This window comes from Doryrhamphus excisus, linkage group LG2 (genome assembly GCF_037039965.1).
Source record: "Doryrhamphus excisus strain RoL-2023G ecotype Guam linkage group LG2, RoL_Dexc_Guam_v1.1, whole genome shotgun sequence".
NCBI lineage: Eukaryota > Metazoa > Chordata > Actinopteri > Syngnathiformes > Syngnathidae > Doryrhamphus > Doryrhamphus excisus.
The window spans coordinates 28,656,435-28,673,625 of record NC_136358.1 but is presented as its reverse complement, the minus strand read 5'-3'; the positions used below and the strand labels follow the sequence as shown (position 1 = coordinate 28,673,625).

The window sequence follows — 17,191 nt, the reverse complement described above, 5'->3', positions numbered from 1 at the left end:
AGCATCGGCGGCAGCTGCTCTGTTCGACCGGCGAACCTGAGACATCTGCGAACGATATGGACGCAGGATGGAAGCAGACACGGTCACGTCCCGAGTCAGGAAACATTTCAAGGGCGGAAAAAGCCCACTTGATGGGTATCGTCCATCCAGCGCCTGGAAGTCAGCCTCATGTCAAACATGTTATGTAATGTTCATGTTGTGAAGATGTTGAGCTTCCAACGTAAACGTAAAAAACATCTCAAGTATCGTGGCTCCACGGCATCCCAAACATGTTCAAATCCTTAATTCCTGTGTTTTTGTGTTAATGCATTTGGCAACGTGAGGAAATTGGCTCTTGGCCAAATTTTTAAAACTGAAAGGGCAGCAGCTGTACCATTACACCACCTTGGATTGACAGGTGATTGAGGTTGGATTCTTCTGCACCCGCCCCCCCCCCCCCACCCCATTGTTCCCATTGAGGTTGGCTGCTCTTCATTGATGGACGATGTGGAGCATCAACAACCACGGCGTGATTTGGAATCAAACAAATACACGAAAAACAATTAAACATTAGATATATTTGACCAAGATAGTGTTGTCGTCTTTCACTATTTTTATACTTATTTTAGTGCAAAAGTAACCAAATTTAAAAAACAGAAAGGGCAGCAGCTGTACCATTACACCACCTTGGATTGACAGGTGAACTTAGGTTGGATTCTTCTGGGCCCCAATCCCATACATCGTGGGTGCCTACACCCACTACTACGTGTCCCTCTGAATGTTCTGAACGTGGATCCACGGCATCCCAAACACGTTCAATTCCCCCAAAAGTGCGAAAGTAACAGAATTTAAAAACGGAAAGGGCAGCAGCTGTACCATTACACCAGCTTGGATTGACAGGTGAACTTAGGCTGGATTCTTCTGGGCCCCAATTCCATACATCGTGGGTGCCTACACCCACTACTACGTGTCCCTCTGAATGTTCTGAACGTGGATCCACGGCATCCCAAACACGTTCAATTCCTTAATTCTTGTGTTTTTGTGTTAATGCATTTGGCAACATGTGTCCCAGTACGGCACCGGCACGTAGGAGTTCAGAACATTCAGAGGTACACATAGTAGTGGGTGTAGGCACCCGCGATGTATGGGGTCGGGGGGGGCAGAAGAATCCAACCTAAGTTCACCTGTCAATCCAAGGTGGTGTAATGGTACAGCTGCTGCCCTTTCAGTTTTTAAATTATGTTACTTTTGCACTTTTGGGGGAATTGAACATGTTTGGGATGCCGTGGATCCACGTTCAGAACATTCAGAGGGACACGTAGTAGTGGGTGTAGGCACCCACGATGTATGGGGGGGACAGAAGAGTCCAACCTAAGTTCACCTGTCAATGCCAGGTGGTGTAATGGTACAGCTGCCGCCCTTTCAGTTTTTAAAATTCTGTTACTTTTGCACTTTTGGGGGAATTGAACATGTTTGGGATGCCGTGGGTCCACGTTCAGAACATTCAGAGGGACACGTAGTAGTGGGTGTAGGCACCCACGATGTATGGGATTGGGGCCCAGAAGAATCCAACCTAAGTTCACCTGTCAATCCAAGGTGGTGTAATGGTACAGCTGCCGCCCTTTCAGTTTTTAAAATTCTGTTACTTTTGCACAAAAATAAGTATAAATCTATACATCTAAACAATTAGTTTCTCGTGTATGTGTTTGATTCCAAAGCACGCCGTGGTTGTTGATGCTCCACATGGTCCATCAATGAAGAGCAGCCAACCTCGATGGGAACAGCTCGACGTGCTCCATGAGCGCCACCCAAACATTCCCATCTCGACCTGTCACGCTGTGATTTACGACGGCTGCGGGCTGAAAGGTAACAAAACGTCTGCCAGCGAACATTTTGGGGGAAACTCTCGTAACCTTTTGAGTTTTTGCGAGGAATTCCAAGAGCGTGATGCTGCCAGAGTTGCGTTGGCGGCTTGGCCGGAGGCGCCCCCCCCCCCGCTCGTCACGTATGTTGTTTACGTGCTTCCTGAAAACACCTGCCAGCTTTCTGGATCTTCTTTATTTCCATTTGACCTCCTGCACCTGATGCCTGATGGCCTCTTTACTCCAATTGTTGTCCGATGGTCCAAAACTCCACAACCATCTGCTCCGAAATGCCGCTTTCATCCGGAGATTCCATTATCAGGGAATACCTCCGCTGTGATAATTTCATTTAAGTGTCTTAGCGCCATTTAAACCAATTGTCAACTTTCTTAATTCCCCCTTAAAAGATTGGAGGGTGCTCGCAGCCGCGGACCCCCCCGGCCCATTCCCTCTCCATAAGATGACGGCAGAAGGTGAATGCAAAGCCCAAAGCATCTTTTAGCAGCCGCAGCCCTCGGAGAGATTATCATGTCAGGGGTAATCCGACTCGGGAACCACGGAGGAGGAGCAACAGTTGGAGTGAGAGGGGGGGGGGCAGGCGGAGAAGCTCTCCCTTCTTTCCTCGCCTTCACCTCATCCTCTGCTAGAGAAGAGGAGAACATCTCGACAGTGACAGGAGCTTTCTGAGCTGCAAACTTTTCCTGCTTGTTTTTCTTTTCCCTTTCTTGGATGGATCCGCTTGAGAGAGCCATGGAGCCCACGCGGGCAGGAATGTCGGCTCTGAGATTCCCATGAAGGAGGAAGGAGCACACGTGAGGGCAGACTAGAAGGTCGGAGGACCCGCAGCAAGTCAGGCAGCTCCCTCTCCGGAGGGCGCACGTCTTCTTGGGAACGATGATGGTCACCGTGGACTCGCCTCGTGGAGGTCAGCAGAAGACAAACGCCACAAAGCTAAGTCAGGATTAGCCGGCCCGAACGGTAAGGACGACACATCTCCTTTTGTTGCTCTAAGCCCTCAGCTTATGGCCGAGGTGTTAGGTGCGCCGCCTCGCCTCGCCTCGCCTCGCCACGCAGCGCATGGCGGATTAATTCAGCCAGCGAGGCCTCCCTGGAAGCTCACGTCAACGCTTCCACCGCCGCCTGTCACGGAATGTTTGCAGATCAAACGCTCTTGGGTTTTTTTCTCTTCTGCTTTCTAAAGTCCCTCGCCGACACTTGACTTCCCCGTTGGTGCATCCCGTCGCCGTGGAGCTCCTGCAGCCAGACGCAGTCACGCTTCATGCATTTAGCTTCCTTGTGGAACCATTTTTGGTAACGCAATTGGCCTTCAACTTGAACTTTATTGATAAAGCGGCAAATCACAGCAGCAGTTTTTTTGCAAAAATACAAAAATACCAAAGAAATACAAAAATAGAGCAGAGGGATAGAAGGTAGGCTTAGTTTGCACTGAGCCATAAAATAAACAATTAAAATCAAATAAACCAAAATGATAAATCTATTATTAATAGATACCGCCTACTAAACTGCCACCCTATGGATGGGTGTTTTTAAATAATTATAATAAATATAAATATAATAATGATGTAAAATAAGAAAACAAATTCTGACAATTATTTCATGTTATGCAGCCAATTAATTACACACAAAATAAAAAAATAAATATTGTAAAAAATACATCTAAAATAAGAATACAATTTTAGCATTTATGTCATGAGGTACAATCAATGAAAATAGCTATTTTAAAAATAAAAAAAATGCAAAAATGATAATTGTAAAAAATAAACATTAAAAGTACTAATCGAAAAAAATCATATATGATGACAAAAATTAATATTAAATAACAATTTAATGTCTTTTCTAACTTATTAATATGTGGGTAATATATTCAAATAAATAAATACAATAAATACACCTGGGTTCGATTCCGATTTCGATTTGTTAGGGGACTCCGGTTTCCTCCCACATTCCAAAAACATGCTAGGTTAATTATCCACTCCAAATTGTCCATAGGTATGAATGTGAGTGTGAATGGTTGTTTGTCTATATGTGCCCTGTGATTGGCTGGCCACCAGTCCAGGGTGTACCCCGCCTCTCGCCCGAAGACAGCTGGGATAGGCTCCAGCATAGTGAGGATAAGCAATATAGAAAATGGATGGATATGTTTACAACATAGAATGTATATTATACACACATATTATATATTATACACACATATATGTATACTATGTGTACTGTGTAGTGGTGTACACGTGATGTAATCCACACAGCGTTGACATTTCCGAGCTGGTACGGATGGTTTGCCATCACTCATCCTGACTAATTGGACACTTAGAGTAAATTACACCTTAGGCCATTTGGAATTCAGTTCAAGTGTGACGACCCGCCGAAACTCCGCCAGCCGATGAAAACCCAAGAGGAAGTATCATCGGCGTGACCTCCTGAGAATTCTGCCCTCTCTGCCAGTTGAACGTTGAAGGGAAAATGTCATCATATTTTCAATGCTCGCACTTGCCTGTGCTTGCACACATTGTTTGGAAGCGGCGTACGGCGCCGCGTCACACATGGAGATGTTGCAGCGGCAACACGTCCAAATGTATGAGAGGCCAAACGTGGTGAAACGGACGTCTTTGCTAATCTTTGCGCCGTAGCGTGAGGCGACGTTTGAGTTGTTTCAAAACCCTTAAATGCGTTTATTCATGTAAGATCTGCTCAGATTTAACATTGAGGTGCAAAAATATTTTGAGCACCCCTGCTGGGACTAAACTAGTAATGAAGAAAACAGAAGGGGGGGCCACTTGGGGCACAGTTTTGGGACACCCCCTATGAACCAGGGGGTCTCGAGGCGTTCACGTTCAAACAAATTCATTCATTTGTTAACAAACACCTTCGGAAACGAAGAGAAATATAATATATAAATATAACAGATAAACAGATAAATATAAACTCTATTTATAAACATGAATATTTGTTGTTTAACATTCCCAAATAGTTTCCTGACTTTTCTGCTTCTTGTGCTGCCATTTTTGTGTTTACTCCGTGATTGTTTTGGTCAGAGTTACCCATCACTTGGCCAATTAAAGAGCGCCGTCCTTTCAACAAGCTCAATTGCCCCTGACCATCCACCAAATATAGAGACCGTGGCCCCTGCGGTAAATCAATCAGTACGTTCCAACCCCAACAGAATGGGAATAAAGGGAATAAATGGGAATAAAGCCACAATCCGTGGACCAGATTGGACAAAGGTCAAATGCACTTTGGCAATAAAAAGGCAAGTTTCCCCTGATTTGGACTCTGAAGGCTCAACACTTTCCCCTGCTAACGAGCCCCAGCCTTGTTCTAATTATCATCCGAGCTGACTGGAGCGCTCGGTTTGGGAAGCGAGGCTTAATTTAGAACAGCCAATCCCGGCTGGGAATATCTACAGACTCCGGACTTGCGTTCTCCTGAATAGACGGAAGGTGACGAACCATAGTCCGGCGGACTAACCATGGAGTTGAAGGAGTTGTGGATTAACACACACACCTCCACCCCTACACCTCCACCCCTACACCTCCACCCCCCCCCACACACACACACACACAAATGGAGCATATGAAGGAAAGGCGGTGCAGCCAGGTGTTATCCCACGTGACAGCAGATAAAGCCGACTGCAGGAATTAGTGGTAATCCCGCCCTGATCTTTGGAATATGTCCCTGTTACCTCTCCCATCCCAGCACCCTCTTTCTGTCCCTGGGCCCGGCTGGCGCTCACTCGGGTTGGCCAAAGACGAGACCGGACCTCCCCAGGACCACATCTCCAAGCACTCCTTTTCCGTTCTTTTTTTTAAGAACGCCGTCTACCATCTCCGTTTTTGTCTTCACGGGCTGCGTTCAAAGACACCAAGCGGCGTTATGTAAAGCAGATTATCAGGTGTTATGGGATGTCATGAGCAGGCCCTGCGAGTGTCCGAGTCATAAAATGTCCTCCCGACAAAGACGCGCTTCATGCACGACCTTTCTGTGATCTTCTGTCCCGGCGTGATGATGTCACTCAGCGTCTTCCTACTCCATCGTTCCTCCAGGCGGATCACCGCTGACCCCATTATTCCTCCGTGTTGTATCCGGGCAGATAATAGCATCTTTGATGGCGGCAACAAGAGGCCAGTGAGCGGAGGATGCTCCGGGCTGATTGGGAGTCCCGCGAACGCCTCATGAGTCAGGAATGGCTTTCACGGCGGCGGTGACAAATCGTAAACTATCGAGGGAATCGCGTGCGAGCGCCGAGTTGCTGTCGCAGAGCCAAAAGAGTCAGGAAAGATATGAAGGAAGAACTGAAATACTGAAGCACTCGGATGCACTTTTAAATGGACCAGGGGGCCGGAAAATATATTATTAATTATTAATTAAATAAATAAATTATGTAAATTTAATAAATTCAATAAATAAATTATATAAATTAAATAAATTAAATAATTAATTATTAATAAATAATAATTATTATAAATTAAAATAATAATTAAATTAATTAAATTCTTGTATTATAAATGTAATATTATATTTATTAGAAATGACTGAGATTTAAACATTTATATATATATTTTTTTTTAATGCTAATATTTAGACTTTTCACTGTGACAACTCATAAATGAAATTGTAAGATTTAGTATTTGTAGTAGTATTTAGTAGTAGTATTTAGTAAATCAAAAAATCTGTTCTATAATAATTTAAAGACAAAGCTTTGTGTTATTATTATTATCAACATTGCTCTTTTTCCCATATTTGTCATTTTATTCTGCTTCATTTTATTTCTGCAATGTGCTGCAGGATAAAATGCTCATTATCGGCCCTTTGTATTGAGTTGTGGACTCCTGTAGAGCAGCGACACGCAATAATCCGCACATAAAGCTTTCTAGATCTTCCAGAATCTGCACCCAACTCTGCACCCAGCTGGATTTCTTTGAATTTCCAAGACAGTCTTAATTTATTCCACCCGCGGCCCGCCTCCGGGGACGCCCACTCATCTGTGATTGGTCCCACTCAGCTTGTACAGTGTACCAGGGCACGCCCATATAATGACGTCACAGTGAGCTTCCAAATGCGAGAATACAGCATTCTAACAAGACTTATTGGTCAGAAAAGCAGATAATCGGCCTATAATCGGCCTATAATCGGCCTATAATCGGCCTATAATCGGCCTATAATCGGCCTATAAAGGACTAGCATGAGAGCAGATATGCCCCCTACTGGCTGCGAGTGAGATCTCAGTGATCTTCTATGAATGCCAGGACGCCATCGCTTCTCCATTTATGATCTGAACGTTGGCCTTCTTGTCCGCTGCCTTGGAATGATTCGCAGTTGGAGTCGGCATTCTGATGATTCTTGACGAGCTTCCACGGCTGCCCTCAAACATGCTAACCATCCATGCTAACCAGACGCTGGCTTGCTGCTTGGGGGGGGGGCGACGCGTGTGTGAACATGGTGTTTACCTCACGTATCTTGGCTTTTTCTCCGCGTTTTCCTGTGTTGCTTTTTGGGCCTCTCCGATTATGACTTTTCCTGCTGCTTCCTCTCCTTCTCCCGGGACTTTGTCCCCCCTCGTCTTCCTGCGTCCTCCTCATCCTCCTCCATCCTCGCTGCTGGAAAACTTCAGTGTCTGTCCTGGTTCCGTGGATCATTGCAATTGACGCCCCCCAACAAGTGTCAGGATGCTCTTCATTGGCCGTAGATGGGCCTTATGTGGAGCAACCAGGACTGGTCCACCTGCAGCAGGGGGGGGTGGGGGGTAGGCCAAATATTAAGAACAGCCCTTAATGATTGCAAATTACAATCCCAATGAAAAAATAACAACAAGCATCGGACAGTGATGGCGCCTGGCTGCAGAATCGAACACGGTCCACAAAGCACGGCGTTCTGCTTCAACAAGGCAAAGAAAGAGCCGGTCCAGGACTCCAGCGGGTCCAGCTTTGTTTGGCTAACAGGACCACTGCTTCCTGTTTATGTTGTGTTTGGATGTCATGTGTGCAGCGCCCATGTGTTTACCATCTGGGGTGCACCGCCGTCTGCAAACAACAGGAGACGGGGAGGAGGTGTTGCTCCCTAGCACCTCCTCCAGGCGGAAAGTGGCATTTATGTTCATGCTAATCGCCAAATTGTATTTACCTTTGGATTTCACCACAATTTTAGCAAATTGAACATCAAAAATGATTGAATAATTTTAGTATCTATGCTAAGATGTGTCCTGGCTGGTCCACCACCGTAGTTCTAGAACATTGAACGAGGTGACCAGTGCATCCTAACTGACATTATTAATATCCTAATAATTCCTATGATGTGCCTGTATGGTTATCACCTAGCGTAGCTTTAATGGCAACAATCACAAACCCAACAAACCCAAGCGTGAGCTCCTCAGACATGTGTGAACACGGTCCAGCCCGGCCTTGAAAAAACTCCAAGGCCAGTCTGGATTTGCTGTTGGACTCGACAACACGTCCTTATTCCGGCTCAGAAAAATGATTATTATTTCTCCTACTTTTTGGACGTGACACAAAAGCAACGCCAAGTTGTAAGTGCTTGTAGAGTCGGTGCCGCATGATGATAATGAAAGGGGGGGGGGGGTAAATGGATCAACCTGGGGTAACCTCCTCCACTTCTAAGAAGGGGGGGTGTGGGGGTGTGCATGTACACTCAAACATGCTTTATAGCATTTTAGGGTTGGGGGTCAGGGGGTGAGCAATAGTGAAAGGAGGGATAAAAGAGGCCAGCTTGGAAGGTGTTTATGGTTTGGGGGGGGGGGGATTAAAATGAGTTAAAATGTGTTACACTGAATTGGGCTGAATACATCATATCCCCCTGCACCCCTGCCCCCCCCCCAGTATGAAAAACCTGCACACCATCTTGTCCTTTTAAGTGACATATTTGGGGAATGAAGCATCATCATTTATTACATCATACGACTATGGTGGATTTGTTGTAGTTTGTTTGGATTTGCTGTAGTTTGTTTGGATTTGCTGTAGTTTGTTTGAAGTTGCTGTAGTTTGTTTGGATTTGTTGTAGTTTGTTTGGATTTGTTGTAATTTGTTTGGATTTGTTGTTTGTTTGGATTTGCCGGAGTTTGTTTGGATTTGCTGTAGTTTGTTTGAAGTTGCTGTAGTTTGTTTGGATTTGCTGTAGTTTGTTTGAAGTTGCTGTAGTTTGTTTGGATTTGTTGTTTGTTTGGATTTGCCGGAGTTTGTTTGGATTTGCTGTAGTTTGTTTGGATTTGTTGTTTGTTTAGATTTGCCGGAGTTTGTTTGGATTTGCTGTAGTTTGTTTGGATTTGCTGTAGTTTGTTTGGATTTGGTGTAGTTTGTTTGGATTTGGTGTAGTTTGTTTGGATTTGCTGTAGTTTGTTTGGATTTGCTGTAGTTTGTTTGAAGTTGCTGTAGTTTGTTTGGATTTGTTGTTTGTTTGGATTTGCTGTAGTTTGTTTGGATTTGCTGTAGTTTGTTTGAAGTTGCTGTAGTTTGTTTGGATTTGTTGTAGTTTGTTTGGATTTGTTGTAATTTGTTTGGATTTGTTGTTTGTTTGGATTTGCCGGAGTTTGTTTGGATTTGCTGTAGTTTGTTTGAAGTTGCTGTAGTTTGTTTGGATTTGCTGTAGTTTGTTTGAAGTTGCTGTAGTTTGTTTGGATTTGTTGTTTGTTTGGATTTGCCGGAGTTTGTTTGGATTTGCTGTAGTTTGTTTGGATTTGTTGTTTGTTTAGATTTGCCGGAGTTTGTTTGGATTTGCTGTAGTTTGTTTGGATTTGCTGTAGTTTGTTTGGATTTGGTGTAGTTTGTTTGGATTTGGTGTAGTTTGTTTGGATTTGCTGTAGTTTGTTTGGATTTGCTGTAGTTTGTTTGGATTTGCTGTAGTTTGTTTGAAGTTGCTGTAGTTTGTTTGGATTTGTTGTTTGTTTGGATTTGCCGGAGTTTGTTTGGATTTGCTGTAGTTTGTTTGGATTTGCTGTAGTTTGTTTGGATTTGTTGTAGTTTAGTTTGTTTGGATTTGCTGGAGTTTGTTTGGATTTGCTGTAGTTTGTTTGGATTTGTTTAGATTTGCTGTAGTTTGTTTGGATTTGCAGTAGTTTGTTTGGATTTGTTTAGATTTGCTGTAGTTTGTTTGGATTTGATGTAGTTTGTTTGGATTTGCTGTAGTTTGTTTGGATTTGTTGTAGTTGAGTTTGTTTGGATTTGCTGTAGTTTGTTTGGATTTGCAGTAGTTTGTTTGGATTTGTTTAGATTTGCTGTAGTTTGTTTGGATTTGCTGTAGTTTGTTTGGATTTGTTGTAGTTTAGTTTGTTTGGATTTGCTGGAGTTTGTTTGGATTTGCTGTAGTTTGTTTGGATTTGTCGGAGTTGTTGATTTCAATAAAGAGCTAGTAGTTGATGGCCCACCTGGTCCGGCACAAGCTCGAGTATTTTCCTTCACCACAAACATCCCAAACCTGGAAGAGTTTACAGATGTGGAATGGAGATGCAGATTTCCCAGCATGCTTTGGTGGAGTTAAAATGATCCCCTTTGCCCCTTTAAGATGTTACTTTTTACAGTCTGGGTGTAAAAGTTAAAGTGCTGCCATTTTTAGTCCTGTACAGTTCAATTATTTGGACCTTTGGTCTAAATTCGGCACCCTGATTAAGAATGGTGGTGAATGTCATGGTTTCCAAAAAGTTCCCCTTTAAGGCCCATTTTTGGGCCACATACAAAACCAAAACTTCCTTGAGTAGAAAATGAGACCAAATTCCGATGTTTCTGTGTGAATGAGGCCTCAGCTTGAAGGATGCTACAAAAGCTCAGTCTGCCAAAGCATCCTTCACGTCCATGTTTCTCTTCAATGCTTCAGACGCCCTCGTAGAAGCAGTAGAAGTGAGGCTGGACACTTTGAACATTTTCTCTTCTCCTTCTTCTCCTTGGCAGAGTTTCAATGCTCCTCCACGTTCTAAGATGAAGTTATGGAAAAGTGCTACTTTTGCCTTCGTGCTCTGTGGCGCCGCCCTGTCAGTCATCCTCGTTAGAAACATGGCCACCACCGTGGGACACCCCAAAGCGAAGGCTAAACAAACCTCATCTTCATCACCAACGTCGTCATCCTCGTGGTATCCTTCAACCTCAGTATCAGAGTCATCATCATCATCTTCTTCTTCTTCTTCTTCCACCTGGAGCATTGGTCTTCATCGGCGGACGCGCTCGGCCGACAACATGAACTCTCTCCTCTCTGAGCGTAAGTTTTATAACATGCCCTGACCCTAACCCGAAACCCTATTCCTGACCCTAACCCTCTTAACCCTAACCCCTATTGCTGACCCCTAACCTGAACCCCTATTCCGGACCCCTAAACCTAACCCTCTTAACCCTAACTTGAACCCCTATTCCTAACCCCTAACCCCTAACCCTCTCAACCCTAACCTGAACCCCTATTGCCGACCCCTAACCCGAACCCCTATTCCTGACCCCTAACCCTCTTAACCCTAACCCGAATCCCTATTCCCAACCCCTAAACCCCAAACTCCTATTCCCGACCCCTAAACCAAACCCCTATTCTTGACCCCTAAACCCGAACCCCTATTCCCACCCCTAACCCAAGCACTTTTAACCCTAAGCCAAACCCCTATTTCCGGCCCCTAAAACTGAACCATTTTAACCTGAACTGCTATTGCCGACCCCTAACCCTATTCTCGACCACTAAACCCAACCCGATTAAACCCTAACCCCTATTCTCAAACCCTAACCTGACCTTTAAACCTTAACTCTCTTAACCCTAACCCGAAACCCCTATTCCCGCCCCGAACCCAAACCCTCTTAACCCTAACCCGAACCCCTATTCCCGACCCCTAACCCTGCTGTCCACAGGTGTGAGTCTGAAGTGTAAACGATGCAGATGACATCATGCTACAAGAAGTCTTAGCAGCACGTTAGAGCAGGTTTTAATGTCTTGCAATAATCTGCAGGCAATTAAGGCCTCATACTTGTCATCTTATGTTATCCTGGTTGTACCAAAGTCGTCTTAATTACCTTTTCCTCACTCCAGGGGAAAAGTCAAAGCATCTTCAACAATGAATGGCAGCGTGTCGTCGTCGTCTTAGCCTTATGGTTAAGGGTTAGCCCTAACCCTAACCCTAACCCTAACCCTAAACCACAACACTAACTTGCTCAAACCCAAGTTCTAACACAAAACCTAACTCCTAACCTAGTTCCAAACCCACCCTTGTTTCACTAAAACCCTGATCTAACGCCAAATCCAGTCCTAATCCAAACCGTAGACCAAGCTCAAATCCCAAGAAACTCTAATGCTGGCCCAAAACCCAACCTAAACCCCAATTCCAAAACCCAAAGCGGCTTTGTAAACCTTGTCACCCAACTGTGGACATCAACGACACCCACAGTGCAACACGAAAGATGGCAGGACAGGACCCCTAAACCCAAACCCCGATTCGCGCCTCTAACCCAAACACTTTTAACTCTAACCCAAATAGGGGTTCGGGTTAGGGGTCGAGAATAGGAGTTTGGGGTTCAAGGGTTGGGAATAGGGATTTGGGTTAGGGGTTCAGGTTAGGGTGGTCTTGTCAAGAATAATTTAAATAGTGTATGTCCAATACAAGAATTGAACAAATGTATTAGCAATTGAATGAATAAGCTCTGCTTCTTCCTACTCCTTTTCAGACATGTGGAATTGTGAATCGTAACATGTATTCCAATGCATGTTGGAATAAATTAAGCCTGACCATAACCATAACAATAACTATAACCTCAGCCCGAGCTCAAACCTTAAATATAACCCGAGTTCTACCCCCTAGACCCCCAAAAGTCCAGACCCTAACCCAACCGGAACCCTATTTTTCTTGTTCTAGTGTCCATGGTGTTCCAGAGCTTCACAGAAGGCGAGCTTCAGCACGTGGTGGGAACCCTGATGGACGGGAAGCAACGGAAAAACCGAGGCCAAGGCCAGACCCGAAGGACTAAAAGAGCCCGCCGGGCCAAGCCGTGCTCCCTGAGGGAACTGGAGCTGACGGTGAGCGAGCTGGGCCTGGGCTACGACAGCGACGAGACCGTCATGCTGCGCTACTGCAGCGGCAAATGCACGGCGCAACGCCGCAACTACGACATCACCATGGAGCACATGATGCGGACAGGCTTCAAGAAGAAGGGCCGCAAGGACAAGGTCAGCAACGGTCCCTGCTGCCGGCCCACCGCCTTCGAGAAGGACTTCTCCTTCCTGGACAACCGGAGTCGCTACCACACCATACAGAACATCTCGGCCAAGAACTGTGGCTGCGTATGACCCACGGAGGCCACGTCTACTTCATGCTGCTCGAAGCTCCCCAACGTGGGCACAATACGGGATATCGGCTCCAGATCAGGAATATGTTGGACCCAGACCAACTTCATGTGGGAATGAATCAGAAGGAGTGACTGTTCTTTTTCTAAGACTTTTTTCTATGTGTGTAGTAACACTGTAAATGATGGTGGCACGGCAATGTAGCAACACGAGCAGTCATGTGACTTCTTGCAGTGTCATGTGACTACGACTGACGCCACAGAGTCATGGTCGCCGAACTCAACACAAACAAATCTCTACGGCGGACGGGCGGCTATAAATCCATCAAACATGGCATCGCAACCAAAATATATTTGATAACTGGACCACAGGAAACAAATTCAGACAACAAACCGCGCAAACCTTTAGAGCGGGAAACTCAACTGGTCAAATCCGGTTCGCAAGTACAGTTCTAGCACTCTTGTCATATAGACAATCTTTGACCTTTGTTTTTCGGAGTGGGTCCTTCAAACACTCAAACATTCAGATGAAAACCAAATAGATTTGTCCCAAATCCAATTCGTCCAAAATTGATTTATCAGAGTGATAAAGTACAGTTGCTGCACAGTGGACGAGTGTTTGACCTCACAGCTAGGAGACCCGAGTTCAATCCCACCCTCGGCCATCTCTGTGTGGAGTTTGCGTGCGTTTTCTCCGGGTACTCCGGTTTCCTCCCACATTCCAAAAACATGCTAGGTTAATTAGCCACTCCAAATTGTCCATAGGTATGAATGTGAGTGTGAATGGTTGTTTGTCTATATGTGCCCTGTGATTGGCTGGCCACCAGTCCAGGGTGTACTCCGCCTGTCGCCCCAAGACAGCTGGGATAGGCTCCAGCACCCCCCGCGACCCCCGTATAGAAAAATGAATGAATGAATAAAGTAAACAAACTAATTTGTTATGTGCAATCAAAACAAAATGTGGGCGAACATTTCCGACCAAAACTGTATCATACGAAAACTGAGGTTTTACTGTATTTTATCCATTTGGTGAGGTAAAAATATGAAGGTCTTACATTATTTGTGGAGAAAATATGATCCCTTTTTTGTTTTGAGTGATATCAACAGTGACATCATATTTTGTGTAATAGTCCTGAAGGCGTTCTAGTATTCTTAAAAATGTTTTTTATAGATATGCCTAAACATGCTCTTCGAGAACATGCTCTAAGTCTAAGAGAGTCTAGGAGAGTCTCCCTTTTCAGCACTTTCATTTTCAGCAACGTTCACACGATCTTCTGTAAATCTTGAAAGATTTTGGTGTCTATTTACTTTGAGGGTGGTAATACATAATATAATACTTTTTAGCTAGCGCCTGAGAAGTTTCCTCTACTGGGTGGCTGAGCTCTCCCTTGGTGATAAGGTGACAAGCACTGTCATCTGAACCCCCCCCCAAAAAAAATCTTACTTACCATTGAGAGACAACCTTTTTTCTTGAGAAATTTTGGACTGTCCAGTCTCAACTTCCGATATTATTATTATTTTAAAAAGATAACTCGGCATTTAGAACCAACTCTTGTGACCAACCACAGCGGAGTGGGCGTGCCTGGAGGCGGGCCGTGGGTGGAATAAATTAAAACAGACCGGTTTCAGCGGAAACCACAAAATCTAAAAACATACACCTAAATAGGTGCAGATTCTGGAAGTTCTAGAAAGCTTTCTGTGCGTCGCTGCTCTATAGAGGTCCACAACTCAATACAAAGGGCCGAAAAATTATAAACCTTTTCAACCAATATTCTATTTGTTTTTGTCAAACCAAGAATCCAATTGATTTTTTTTTTTACATATGTTGACATAATGTAAGCTAACCCAAGTAGCTGAGGTCAAACCTCAATCTTACAGCAAAGTTCGAGCCATGGACCACCAATCATTGCTCACTGTCACAGTGTCGTGAACCCTATTTATTTTGAATGTGAGGTCAAAAATGAAAGTACATGTAGCATGTAGCATGTACTGAATGTAGCATGTGCAGGCTTCTCCGAACCTTCATGGCTAATTACGTGAATTGCATCCACTCTATTGATTTTTAGATACCATCAGCGTCCTTTAATGATCAACCTTTCCGAACAATCAACCTCAACTTCCACTAATTATTTCATCATCACACCAAGCACCCTATTGATTTTGAGCAATTTGTGATCCGGGATGCTTGACACAGCCGGGATGAAAGGTCAACGAGTGACATCGTTTTGTCATTTTGACACAATCGTGTTCCCATACAAGACAACTAATCCAGCTCAAAGCAAACAGGACTTAAGGTCGCAAATGCGTTGCAGAAACAATTAAAACAATTCAAGCTGCCTCGCTAAGTGCGTGACTCATCCTGCTTGGCAACAATTTCAAGAGTAATATCACACGCAGGGGGAAAAAAAACAAAAAAAAACAGAAAAGGAAAGCTTCCGCGTCCAAACTTGTTCAAACATCAACGTTGTTTGTGTTGTCTGAATTTGCCACACGTTGTCGTTCTTTAATGGTCCACATTCCCGATCCCGCATCTTTACAGTATCACACGGTGGATAAACATACTAACTGCGCTTCATGCATGCGTTCATTCATGGTACTGACTGCAGTGTTATTACACCGTCCGCCTTTTTTTTTCATGTATCTCCATTTTTGTGTAGATGAGACTTCAACCTCCCTCCAGGAATATTTGAAACAACTCGCAAGCTTCCGCTGGTATTACAGCACGATGCTATTTTAGCCGCTTATCGGCAAAGTCAGTGCACATTTTGGAAACGCATGATGCATTTTTCAAGTGGGAATGGCAGGGGTGGGCGGGGGGGGGCGGCCCACCCTGCTCTATAGAGCAAGTCACACCCAGAAAATTCCCCAAAGAGTTGAAATCCTTGTCATCCTTGCCAAAACACACGTGAGGTCAAAAATGGACGTCTCCAGTTCCACCTGATTACGAACCTGATGGCATCTGTGGACGTTTTCCACTCGTGGAGCTTTTGTGTCGTTTGCACTCATCCCCGAAAATCCTGCATATCGAAGGGCATCACCTTTTAGCAGGGTGGGGGGTGGTGGGGGGGATTATATAAGCTCTTGTTATGAAGCATCAACTATCGTTGCTGCCGCTCATCATGTTTGTGTTTTGTGTATATATGTGTGTGTGTGGGGGGGGGGGGGGGGGTGAGGATGCAGTGCATCGTTATTGGACTATGAATCATATTTATTTGGGAAGTAAATTATGGTTGTGCATATTTATTTAGTTGACATTACACACAGACAGCTTGTTCTCATTAAGCAACTGTGCCAAAGAACTACGTTTATTATCCCTTCGACCTTCTATACCGACTGCTGAATAAACATCATTTCACATGTACCCTCATCCGTCCTTTCAAATGAAAAAAAACGACAAAAATTCCAACCCTCAAACTTTTACATTTTATGCCATTTTTGGATGCTTCTGGGGCCCCTGTTGAGTGTGTGTGAGGTTTCCCTGTTTTTATTGATGAAAAAAGTGCTTCAGAAGCAAGTTGAAAAAAATGACGAAAAACGACATACTAACCCCTTACGTTTTTTGTCAAAAATCACCAAATCAAAATCTGCCATTTTATGCCATTTTTAGATGCTTCTGGGTCCCCTGTTGAGTGTGTGTGAGGTTTCCACTTTTATTTTTGACAGAAAAGTGCTTTTTAAGCAAGTTGAAAAAAATGACAAAAAATGACATACTAACCCCTTACGTTTTTTGTCAAAAATCACCAAATCAAAATCTGGCATTTTATGCTATTTTTGGACGCTTCTGGGTCCCCTGTTGAGTGTGTGTGAGGTTTCCACTTTTATTTTTGACAGAAAAGTGCTTTTTAAGCAAGTTGAAAAAAATGAGAAAAAACGACATACTAACCCCTTACGTTTTTTGTCAAAAATCACCAAATCAAAACCTGGCATTTTATGCCATTTTTGGACGCTTCTGGGTCCCCTGTTGAGTGGGTGTGAGGTTTCCACTTTTAGTTTTGACAGAAAAGTGCTTTTTAAGCAAGTTGAAAAAAATGAGAAAAAACGACATACTAACCCCTTACGTTTTTTGTCAAAAATCACCAA

General features: G+C 44.2%; 1 protein-coding gene across 1 annotated transcript; it reads left to right on the top strand.

The window, feature by feature from the left end:
* Positions 1-2,463: 2,463 nt before the first annotated feature.
* On the top strand, positions 2,464-16,146 carry LOC131109442 (neurturin). The gene is made up of 3 exons (XM_058061466.2): positions 2,464-2,819; positions 10,754-11,057; positions 12,685-16,146. The coding sequence occupies exons 2-3, from the start codon at positions 10,781-10,783 to the stop codon at positions 13,113-13,115; spliced, it is 708 nt and encodes a 235-aa protein (XP_057917449.2). The 5' UTR covers positions 2,464-2,819; positions 10,754-10,780; the 3' UTR covers positions 13,116-16,146.
* The last annotated feature ends 1,045 nt before the right edge of the window (positions 16,147-17,191 follow it).